We start from the raw sequence: 11,962 nt of genomic DNA, 5'->3' as shown, positions 1-11,962 counted from the left end.
TTCATCCATCTGCACTCACTGGAATTTGGAAATGTCCTTCTTTTAATCTTTGCGCCTGTATGGAATGAACACCTCGGATAGCCCTTAAGTCCCCTTTATAGGCTCGTTTAAACTGAAGAGCATCTTATGAAGACTTACAGCTCTAGTTGTGCGTAGTGGATAACCTTTCATATGAAAAATAATGAGCTCTAATACGAACATTTCTTCTAAGTGAGGCATTTAAATTTGATCTTCGGACACAATTTTACCATTAGTCCGGTAATGTACAGAAATGGGTTCAAATTCAGGAGAGTGGCATGAGACAACCGCTCTAAATAACACTAGGGATCGTTTTTTGTCGATGTATTGTTCTGGGAACAGCGTTTAACGGATTAAGCAAGACATTGCAGCCAAGCCAGGACATGAGGCAGGTGAGGCCAGAAGTCACACAGAATCCAAACCGTCCCGAATGACACAGGAACTCATACACCAACATCGTCAGTGATGCGCACTCACACGCACGCACACACACACATACATTCATAATTAAGTACAACCCATCTCTCTCTCACACACACCACTCTCCTCACAATGTGGACAGTCACAGTCTCAACAGCAAAAGAAAAAAGAAAAGCTCCTAGATTCTAGTGCGCTGTGGACAAACACGGAAACGGCCTCCAGCCGCACAGACCGACTCTGTATTCGGGTCCTGGCTCTCTGTGCATCTGTGGCTGCTTTAGCCCCGCCTCCAAGACCTCACCCACCCTCCCTTTAGCCACGCCTCCTCACAACCATTTTTTTCCCACCAATGGTGGCCAAAAAGAGTGGCCCCTCAGTCGTCAGGGGACTCCAGCACGCTCTGGCTGAGGGCCAGGTCCCAGTAGTGCTCGGTCCCGTGCTTCTTGAAGTGCTCCCTCGCCATGTTCTCCGTGGGACACTGCTTGAACTTCATCTCCCCGAAGCTTCGCTCCTTCGCCGTGCCCTGGGTGCCGGAGGGTGTGGGGGGGTGGAGGAGGGGCGGAGAAAGCAGACCACGGGTTATTAACGGTCGCAGCGCACGGTTGGGTCGCGGTCATGTTTTTTTGGGTGGCCCCGCCCGCTCACCTCCCACACCAGTGTGCACTTGTTCTTCTTCAGGCCGTCGTTGTCAGAACCTTCGTGGTCTGCCAGGGAGGAAAGATGGGAGAAACACCTTCTCAGCCGACGTTCCAGCTCACTTCAGACCGCTTACAGCGGTCACGTAGGATTTAACGTGTTAAATCATGGCTGCCTAACCCTGGTCCTGGAACTCTACCGTCCTGAAGGTCTTCATTTCTAATTTGGCACACCCGACTACTAATGAGCAGCTCAACGAGATCTCTGGCTGTTGAATGAGGTGTGCTTTGTTAGAGTTGGAGTGAAAACCAACAGGATGGTAGATCTCCAGGAACAGGAGTGGGCAACCCTGCTTTAAACACACAATAAAATGCACAAAGACTAGATGCACTTGACTTCTTATAACAAATAAATATTTCAGCCAAGCAAGCTCGGAGACTTTCTGCCACCTCCCCCTCTCTCACCGTCTCTTTTGGAGTTGGTCTGCTCTTCCCACTTGATTCTACTGAGCATCAGTTTCTTAAATTTTTTCTGGGCTTTAGGACCTTGACAGAGGGGAGAACGGGGGCACAGAGGAGAGCAACATTGTGAGAACGGTTTTTGTTAGCTGGGACAAAACTAACAGCCTACAAAGTGAGTCCCTTTTCAGTAACAGCCTACATTTCATTTGAGAACACAATTCAAAGTTAGCACGCAGGCATGATTCACATCTATATAATAGAACCGTTTTACACAGTATTTCAGATAACATGGACCCAAGCTACTGTGAGCACACAATGGCAGCCACTCCTGTGCCTTTCCCTGGAAAATCATTTTTTATGCCGTTATTTTTCCACATGAAACCTTCTATCAGCACCAACTCATGAATCAGCATCAGCGGTCTACAGGGAATCCCTCACCTCCTTCCACCACCACGATATTGACGTCCCTGTGCAGAACCACTGTCCCTGTCAGGTACAGCTGACTGGCATTTGCCTCCACCTTGAACTTCTTGGCTGGGTTCGTTAGGTTTCTGATCCTGGAAAGTACACAGAAGGAAACAAACATTGATCTCCAATTACATTTGGCCCACCTGCTCCTTACTGGTGACTTATTATTCAGTGACTTATAATTGGGTTAGGAGTCTTGCCAGTTGATGTTCCTTGTATAATCACACCATCTGTCCTGTCTCACCCATAGATCATAAAATGAGTCTAGGCTCACCTGTAAACCCTGAAATGAGTCTAATCTCACCTGTAAATCATGAAATTAGTTCAGTCTCACCTATAAATCATTTAATTACTCCAATTTTGCCTGTAAATCATGAAATGAGTCTACTCTCATCTGTAAATCATGAAACTAGTCTGGTCTCACCTGTAGATCAGGAGATTGGCCCAGTCTTACCTGTAGATCATTACACGAGTCCAGTCTCACCAGTAGACCATTAAATTAGTCCAGTCTCACCTATAAATCATTAAATTATTCCAGTCTCACTTACAGATTATTAAATTAGTCCAGTCTCGCCTGTATATTAGGAGATTAGCCCAGTTTTACCAGTAGATCATTACATGAGTTCAGTCTCACCTGTATATTAGATTAGCCCAGTCTTACCTGTAGATCATTATATGAGTCCAGTCTTACCTGTAGATCATTAAGTTGGTCCAGTCTCACCTGTATTTGAGGAGATTAGCCCAGTCTCACCTGTATTTGAGGAGATTAGCCCAGTTTTACCTGTAGACTGTGATGTGGACTCCATGACTCAGGTCCTCCTTCAGCTTCTTCACCTTCTTCTCTTTCCTCTGCTCGGCGGTCAGCTTGCGGGCTGCGTTGGCCTCCTCGTGGGCCCTGAAGCACGCAAGGTTCAGGAGGAAGGGCTTTACAAACGACCGGAGACTGCAACTGCACCGCAACACAGCGAGCTGGGAGAACCATTAAATCCCCAGAGGCGCCTGAGGCCTACTGGCTTTAAGACAGACTATTTCAATCAGCAAAAGAATATCAACAGGGATTTGAAAACCAGGCTTCCATTAAACAGTCTAGAAGGACTCAAACACACACATACATACTTCTGTCTCTTGGCCATCTGTGCTCTGACATGGGCTTCCACCTTGGTGGGGTCTTGCACTGCCTCCGTTCCCAAGACTCGCATCAGATTAGAGATGCGCACTGCAAGAGAGTGTACATGAGTTTTTACTTTTACTTTGACCATTTCTTCAAAATTCTCCCGTGTTCTGTGCCACTATTGTGCATGTTTCATTTAAGGAATTTCAACACAGAAACTAAATGCAACACGATGGTTTGTAAACATAATCCAAAGTAGCTTTATGGGGCCGAGGTGGGAGCCGTGGGGCACACCTTTGGGTTCGGGAGGCGGCATGAGTCCCAGTCGCACTTTCTCCTGCAGTTCTTTTTGGGCTTCTCGGCGCGTCTGTCGCCTCAGTTTCTTCTGCTCCTTCTTGGTGAGGTACACCCCCAGTGTCACAGGTTTGTCAGTGTCCACTAACGTAGATGGAGAGAAAGAGGAGGTTATCCTCTAACAGACACAGGCCAATTAGTGGAGTGGAGTGGCCCTATTTTTACACACTTTCTGAACACTTTCATTTGTGGGCTATATTGTGTTTTTCAGAACCCCTTACCCACTACATAGATTTCTTACATTTTGATGAATTGTTGAGGTATGTAGCCAGACATATTTATTTCAAGGCATTTCAGGTTGTTTCAGTTCAGTACAACTAACAGACACTTGTATTTAGGGAGACCACAAAATGGCTGATATAAAAAGCATGTCCATCATCTAAAATATTTTTTCCTCTCCTGCTTGGTTTTTACGACAACATGTACTTTTTCCCTGTGCATCTCGAGTCTTACAGATCCATAGCATTTCCGGACTGGTCTAGAAAAAGCACCAAACAGGAAATGGTCGTATTATACGTTCAGGATCTTCTTACCTGGGGGGCTAATTTGTGTAGGGTGCTCCACCAGATTTGTCACTCCAAAGAAGTCCACATCCTCAAAGGTTGATGTTGGTGTGCTAATACAGAGAAGGAGAGACATGGATTGTTAAAAAGCTACACACTGAGCATTAATAAACATCTTTATATGCAATTAACATAGTACAATACTCATTAATGTACATTTAAAAACTGTTAACTTACAGATACAAGTGATAACTATTCTATTGTGCACCTATATCTAATGTACTTCCTTGGGCTAATCTTCCTAGTACCAGTTTGCTCTGCATAATTACAATTTACTCAAAATATAGCTAAAATAAAATATAAATTTTTTTATAAAACTAAAATATGAGAATGTAAATGAATAACCTATAGACACAACCTGGCGTTCTTACCCCGGAAGTTTCCATCAAGTACATAGCATCGAAATAAGTCTGAAGTGTCTTTAGAAACGGGAAACAGGAAACAGGAAACAGGAAAGGCCTTGGTGCGGAAGGCCCATCGTCCAGCGCGACTCACTCACAGCTTCACGTTGGAGGCCACGATGTAGGAGTCCCACCACTCGACGGCGGGCACCTCGCCCTCCCCCAGCTCCTTCTTCGGGGCGATGAGGGCCAGCTTGGTGGAGGCCTGGATCCCCGTCTTCTTGGCGGCCTGAGCGATCTCCATCTGCAGCCTCTCCAGCTGAGCCTACGCCCCGGAGGAAGGAGCGGCGGGAACATTTGGGAAGGGGAATTAGGCAAACTGCACAAAAACTGCACCATTTAAATCCGATACAGATGGGCCCACTGCTTTACAGTAATAAACGCAAGACTCCGAAAACATCCTAAAACGATCTAATTCTCCAAAACTCCTAAAATGGCCTGCTACTCACATTATCGTAAAACAGGCTCCAAAACACTTATTCCAAAACTCCATTAAATGTATGCGGCAAGGACATTTTATCCAGTTACACAGCTGGATATATACAGACTAAGTACCTTGCTCAAAGGTACAACGGCAGTGTCCTACCGGGGAATCGAACCTGCAACCTTTGGGTTACAAGACCGACTCCTTAGCCATTATGCTACACTGTTGCCCGTAACCCAAAGCAATGAGTCCTAGGGGGCCAAACACAAAGCCTTGAGAAGTACGGGCACACGTGGGGGGGGGGGACCTTGGTGCGGATGCGCTGGGCGATCTTCTCGAAGCGGCCCCGCTCGTGGAACCTGAAGCCCTTGCGGGGGCGCTGCGGCGGCGCGATGCTGACGCGCTGGTCGAAGTAGGAGGTGGACTCCAGGTCCTCCCCCGGCCGCTCCCTCAGCTGCTGCCGAAACTGCTCCCGCCTCGCCGCCCGGATGTTGGCTGTCCCGAGAGAGGGGGGCTCGGTCAGACACCTAACATTCACATGACAAGTGTGACTTACAGCAACCACAGAACAATTTAAAGCTTGCTTACCAGGGAGTAGATGCTTTGGGTCTGCTCACTTTCTAGAAGCTTCATAAAAGTTTGGGTACCATTCATTACAGTAGATTTGTTTGTGTAAACCACCTGGATTAACAATTGACCTGTTCGGTTTTTTTTAACACGTGTTCGGTGTATAGCTTCTTCTACCCCCCATACGGAAATCAGCAGTCCGATCAGAAATGTGCTAGCTGGGTGCCGGAGCAAATGCGTTCCTCTGTCGCGCTCGTGTCATTTCTACACAGTAGAGGCCGCGCAGAACTACAGGGAAGAGCTAGCGTCACCGGGCACAAGGTGAGGAGAGATAGCGGGTGAACGGGGGCTGCGCCGCGCTCACCTTTCAGGGTGGGCGTGCGGTGCGTGAGCTCCACCTCCTTGCCGCTGGCGTCCACCGTGCGGCCGAGTTCATCCAGGATCAGGGGGGTCGGCTTCGTCACCTCCCGAGCTTCAACCTTCCTGAGGGGGGGGGGGGGACTTTTCACATGCGTGCAGACACACACACGCACATTTACACACTCACATGCTCCCACACACACACACACACACACTCACATGCACCCACACACACACACACACACACACACATACATTCACACGCACACACACACAAACACCACACACGCACGCACATTTACACACTCACATGCACCCACACACACTCACATACATTCACACGCACACACACACAAACACACACACACGCACATTTACACACTCACATGCACCCACACACACACACATACATTCACACGCGCACACACACCAACACACACACACACACACATTCATTCACTCACTTACTCTCAAGTCACTTAATCTCAATCACCCACTCACTCGCTAAATCACTCAGACAGTCAATCACTCAATCACACTCAATCTATCACTCGCTCTCGCTCATTCTAAACAGGAGTACGGCGCACGCAGGTGGGAGGGACTCACGGGGGGGCGATGCCCATGGCGTGCAGGTTGGCGAGGGCCACCAGGTTGTGGGCCCCGCCCCCCACGGGCCCCAGGAGGCCGGGCCGGAGGGCCAGCTGGGACTGGATCCGGGCCTGGAGCTCGGCGGCCTTGCGGGCCTTCTCGATGGCGTCGTTCATGAAGGTGGCGGCCTGCGAGGGGGCGATGGACTGGGACTGGGGGGCCGGCTGGGCGGGGGGGGGGAGGAGAGAGGGCGGGGCCTCCATCGGGGGGGCAGCGAGGGGAGGCACCCTCTGGTGGGGGAGGTATTAGGACAGGGAGGTGAGGATGAAAGCAGATTTCACTGGTGAGGATAAAAGCAGGGGTTTAACAATGGCGAACTCCAGCAAAATGACTTGCATCATAATTAAATGTGCATCGCAGTGCACTAATGACACATTTACTGCACTGCTCTATAAACATTCAAATCTGGAAAAATCTATAAGAAGCAGGAAACTCCCTAAACTGATATCAGTTTATTTCAAAGAGAAAGAACGCATTTGCTGTTAAACTGTAACTGAGCTCCCAGGCAGACTGAACTGAGCGCGCTCCATATCGGTCTGAGCTTCCAGACAGACTGAACTGAGCGCGCTCCGTTTAGCTCTGACCTCCCAGACAGACGGAACTGAGCGCGCTCCATATCGCTCTGAGCTCCCGGACAGACTGAACTGAGCGCGCTCCATATCGCTCTGAGCTCCCAGACAGACTGAACTGAGCGCGCTCCATATCGCTCTGAGCTCCCAGACAGACTGAACTGAGCGCGCTCCGTTCGGCTCTGACCTCCCAGACAGACTTAACTGAGCGCGGTCCGTTTCGCTCTGAGCTCCCAGACAGACTGAACTGAGCATGCTCCATATCGCTCTGAGCTCCCAGACAGACTGAACTGAGCGCGCTCCGTTTCCCTCTGAGCTCCCAGACAGACTGAACTGAGCGCGCTCCGTTCGGCTCTGACCTCCCAGACAGACTGAACTGAGCGCGCTCCGTTCGGCTCTGACCTCCCAGACAGACTGAACTGAGCGCGCTCCGTTCGGCTCTGACCTCCCAGACAGCTTGAACTGAGCGTGCTCCGTTCGGCTCTGACCTCCCGGACAGACTGAACTGAGCGCGCTCCATATCGCTCTGAGCTCCTGGACAGACTGAACTGAGCGCGCTCCGTTTAGCTCTGACCTCCCGGATAGACTGAACTGAGCGCGCTCCATATCGCTCTAAGCTCCCAGACAGACTGATCTGAGCGCGCTCCGTTTAGCTCTGACCTCCCAGACGGGACTCACCGGAGGGACAGGGGCCGGAGCCGAGAAGCTGAGCTTCTTCTTCCTCTCCTCGATCTGCCGCGTAGCAGCTTCCATCATCTGCTTGATCTGCGGAGCAACGCAAGGCCAGCGTCAAACGATCGCCAAACAACCGCAAACTAAATACAAAACAAACACAACTGCCAAACAACCACAAAATAAATATAGAACAACCACAAAACAACAACCAAACAACCGCAAACTAAATACAAAACAAACACAAAACAACACCCAAAAAACCACAGAATAAATACAAAACAAACACAACTGCCAAACAACCACAAAATAAATACAAAACAAACACAACTGCCAAACAACCACAAAATAAATACAAAACAAACACAACTGCCAAACAACCACAAAATAAATACAGAACAACCACAAAACAACAACCAAACAACCACAAAATAAATACAAAACAAACACAACCGCCAAACAACCACAAAATAAATACAAAACAACCACAAAACAAAACCAAACAACCACAAAATAAATACAAAACAACAACCCAACAACGGCCAAACAATCACACAAACATACGGATGCCAGTGATCGGTGGCAGATCAAGCAAAGCATAATGTGGAAGGAAGGAAACCGCCAAGCCCTTCATTCCCCCACCTTCCACCCAGTCGTGCCGAACACACACAGGACAACGTTCAGGCGACCTGTGCTTGGCAACCACTCCGCGCTACACAGCCCCCAGGTCCGTGTGCTGGGTTACACCTCAGGGCACAGGACTTCAGCTGTGAAACGGATTTGTTTCTAAAGTCCACAGTGTACACGTTACCCAGCTACAGGCCTGTGTGAGGGCACAAGTGTGTGTGTGTGTGTGTGTGTGTGCGCGCGCGCGCGCACGGCGGTACCTGCATCTTGGTGAGCATGCCCGGGCTCTCGGCGGGGGGTCCCGGCAGCACCTCGGGCTCCTCCACCTCCTCAAACCGCGGCGCGCGCTTCTTCTTCTTCGCCGCGCCCTCGGGCGGGGCCGGCGCCTCCCGCCCGCCGTCCGCGTCATCGCCAAACACATCCTGTCAGAGGGAGGCGGCTTAACGGCCCGTCGGTGTGGCACAGCGCCTAACAGAGGCTGCAGGTTTCAGTCCACATTGTGGTACTGCTATTATAAGAGCCACTCAACCTGAACGGCATCAGTAAACACCCCACTGAATAAAGACAGAATGCCTAGACACCCCAGTCAGAGGCAAAGCAAATATATCCTTCAGTAATTAATAGGCAAGTAAGCTATGCTGGTGATCATGTGTATGGGAAGCACGTCATGAGAAACACAACACTGGGGAGGTATGAGTGCTTATTTGAGCTCTAGGGTGGCCCGACGGTCAGACCCCGGGGTCGAGCGGCTCCAGTGAAGCCCCGGCTCCGCGACGCTCAGAAAGGCGGGGCGTCCCGGCGGATGGCGCCTGGGCGAGGCCCCCCCCGGCCCCGCCCCGCCGGCTCGTACCTTCAGCTCCCTCTTGCGGTTCCTCTCGCCGTCGCCCTTGCCGCCGCGGGAGCTGCGCCCCTCCTCCAGCGCCTCGAACAGCCGCTCCACGAACCCGCCGGCCGACTCGTCCAGGAACGGCCGCAGCTGGTCTGCGGAGGCGGGGCGGCGAAGGCGGGGGTCAGCGGCGGGTACGCGCGCGCGCGCACGCGACACAGGCAGCGAGCTGACGCCAGCCTGCTGAGCAGATTCACCGCTCGTGTGGATTGGTCACCGCACGGTGAACACACCAGATGGGATGAACCAATCCGGATGACGCGCGGAGCAACAACTTCACAGGGATAGATTCCAGCACATCCACATAGGTGCACCCAAACACACACACATGCACACACGCGCACACAAACGTGCACAAACGCGCACACACACACACACACCTGTGGTCTTCCTCTTATCCAGGCCCTTGCCCAGGCAGTGCAGTGCTGCCGTGACAACAGTGGGCTCAGAGAACCCCAGCACCTTCTTCACGGTGCGTTCCACCCAAGGCCTCAGCTCCTCCACGTCCCGTCTCGGCAGAGACATGGTGGGGGCCCTGCCCAAAACGGAAGCAAAAAGCTCACTCACACACTGCCTTCAGGCACACAACACTACTCAATTAACATCAAATGCAACTGCTAAAGACTGCATTTCCCATAGTGCTGTTAACATGCTTCCACTCATAAACACCCTGCTTTTATACAAATCCTGGCTGCAAACTCCTATAGGGACAAGACCAGTATCCAAATGCATGATAATAAACTACACTATAATAGCCTTTAACTTGTCACAATTATAGCCAACATGAAAAGGGAAAGAAAGCATCATAAAACACATGTGTAATTCACTGACAATATTGATTGTCAGTCAGTGCTCTGTCATGCTTAAAAGGCGATTAAAAGCCATCTTTCTGGGAAATAATTACTGAGGAACTTCAGGTTAACACACCTTAGGGGCATAAATGGGGTTAGTACTGACACGTAGTGGGAGCAAAATGACGTTTGAATATATCTTGGAATAGGTATTACACAGCTATACCTATAAACATCTACAGTAGCTAATGTAACTACATACATGCTCGATGCACCTATTTGCATGTTCCCAAAATGCAAATAGCAGCTGGAAAGGTGGAAACGTACCAAAAAATCCGTGATAATGCACACTGTGGGAATGGATATTACGAATGAGTACTATTTGTTTACAAAGCCTATTACACACGTGGCTACACTGCAGATGGCTAAAATGTCAGCGTAAACAGGACGTATATAAACACACTTGCCCAGAGCTAAGTTAGCGGGCGAGTGTTGAGAAACTACCGTGGGTTCATACACATTCCTCCAAGCTGAAATATGCTTACCAAATTGCCAAACTTCTCTGCAAACGGTGCCCGTGTTCTCAGTTTAGAATAATTTTACCAATATTAAATCAAAACAAATTATTTCCTATTGACTCCAGTACACATTATCCGGCGCGACGGCATAACAACGTCAGGCGGAAACGGAAGTTATTTGGAAAGCGCTCGAAAAGAGGTGACGTCGATCAAAGATTTTAAAAATTGGTACGAGATCACTCTCTCTACTCTTAGGGCTAGTTTCCTAGACAATGATATAGCCTACCCTAAGACTGTTTTTTTTTCAGTGGATATAACCATTGGGGAAATGTCTTTGGTCCAAGATGTTTTTAGTCCAAGACTAGAATACTAGGCTTAATATTTGTCTGGGAAACCGTCCTTTAGTGTTCATACTCCCTACAAATTTTGACATATAGCCCACATTATGCATGTGCTTTTGTTAGAAAATTATTTAGTATTAGTTATGATTTAAATACTGATAACTCAGCCTATGTAAGATTATCAAGCCCTGTTGCAGTGGCAGCAATATGCCCTTATTATGATCAGGTCCATTGGAATAAATCTTGCGCTTGTAAGAATATGTAAGTGGCATCTACAAAGACTACACAGCTCCTGGTTGCTGATGCGTTCATGCAGAAAGTAAGAGCTCTGGATACATAAGCCCACATCTGGATCTGGCTAATGCCCCTGATTCCCACAGCCTTGGAGCTGCAGCTGTCCACTGGCTGAACCATAATATGAGCCACTGAGTCTCTCTCTCTCTCTCTCTCTCTCTCTCTCTCTCTCTCTCTCTCTCGTTGAAGTGGGTCATCTGCAAACAGTCATCATGGAGAGAGAACATTACACTGCCTGAGGCAAACCAGTCTGCTCTCACGCTTTTTCCTCAGGTAGGTCGTCTCACCATTTTCTAATATTATCCCGCTCAGTAATTGCCCTTGTGCTAACATTGCAGCCTTACATAACACCAGACAACGTCTTGCCGCACGTTACACGTGCCACGCAGCCCTCCGTGCAGCCTGCCGAATTACCGAAATTGTCCCTCTGAACCAGCCTGTCGTCTTAGTTATGTGTTATTGACAGGTGGATTCCATGGAAACAGCGCTCCTTCGCCCTGTGATGTTTTTTTAACGGATTTGTGTGCTGTGTGGTGGTCACAGACTGTCCCCTCACTGCACCCCTCCACACCCCATAAATGCACAGTCGTTGCTGTTATGTAAGAGCACCAGGCTATGCCGTTCTCCAGGCACACCCAGGGATTTGCTCTCTGCTTTGCATTCATGCACGCTCATGCTTTTGTACGCCTGGGTTCACGTAGCCAATCATAAAGGCTTTTTTTTTTTTTAAACTTACATTTTTCTAGGTAATACCTGCATCGCAATATATTAACAATGATCCTATAGACCCTATGTGGGTTCAATGAAGTCAATGCCTCAAGTGATTGTGTTGA

The 11,962-nt window shown here is 49.3% G+C and overlaps 1 protein-coding gene across 1 annotated transcript; it reads right to left on the bottom strand.

Annotated features, from left to right (window-relative positions):
* LOC135261924 (U4/U6 small nuclear ribonucleoprotein Prp3-like) lies at positions 1-10,692 on the bottom strand. Its single transcript, XM_064348624.1, has 17 exons — positions 10,522-10,692; positions 9,566-9,720; positions 9,150-9,280; positions 8,560-8,721; positions 7,679-7,765; positions 6,390-6,661; positions 5,788-5,906; positions 5,164-5,351; positions 4,531-4,697; positions 4,002-4,084; positions 3,409-3,552; positions 3,120-3,219; positions 2,785-2,898; positions 1,974-2,092; positions 1,539-1,619; positions 1,084-1,142; positions 1-961 (listed from the first exon to the last, which is right to left on the bottom strand). The coding sequence occupies exons 2-17, from the start codon at positions 9,708-9,710 to the stop codon at positions 812-814; spliced, it is 2,121 nt and encodes a 706-aa protein (XP_064204694.1). The 5' UTR covers positions 9,711-9,720; positions 10,522-10,692; the 3' UTR covers positions 1-811.
* Between the last annotated feature and the right edge of the window lie 1,270 nt (positions 10,693-11,962).

Source organism: Anguilla rostrata, chromosome 8 (assembly GCF_018555375.3).
Source record: "Anguilla rostrata isolate EN2019 chromosome 8, ASM1855537v3, whole genome shotgun sequence".
Classification (NCBI taxonomy): domain Eukaryota; kingdom Metazoa; phylum Chordata; class Actinopteri; order Anguilliformes; family Anguillidae; genus Anguilla; species Anguilla rostrata.
Note: the sequence above shows the minus strand (reverse complement) of the source record. Positions and strands in the feature narration are given on the sequence as shown.

Bases quoted from the DNA above. Each gene is read 5' to 3' on its own strand.
- LOC135261924 (XM_064348624.1), bottom strand. From the start codon at position 9,710: ATGTCTCTGCCGAGACGGGACGTGGAGGAGCTGAGGCCTTGGGTGGAA. The intron at 7,766-8,559 runs GTACCGCCGTGC...GTTGCTCCGCAG, and splicing joins GCATGCTCACCAAGATGCAG to ATCAAGCAGATGATGGAAGC. The intron at 4,085-4,530 runs GTGAGTGAGTCG...TCTCTGTATTAG, and splicing joins GTGGCCTCCAACGTGAAGCT to CACACCAACATCAACCTTTG.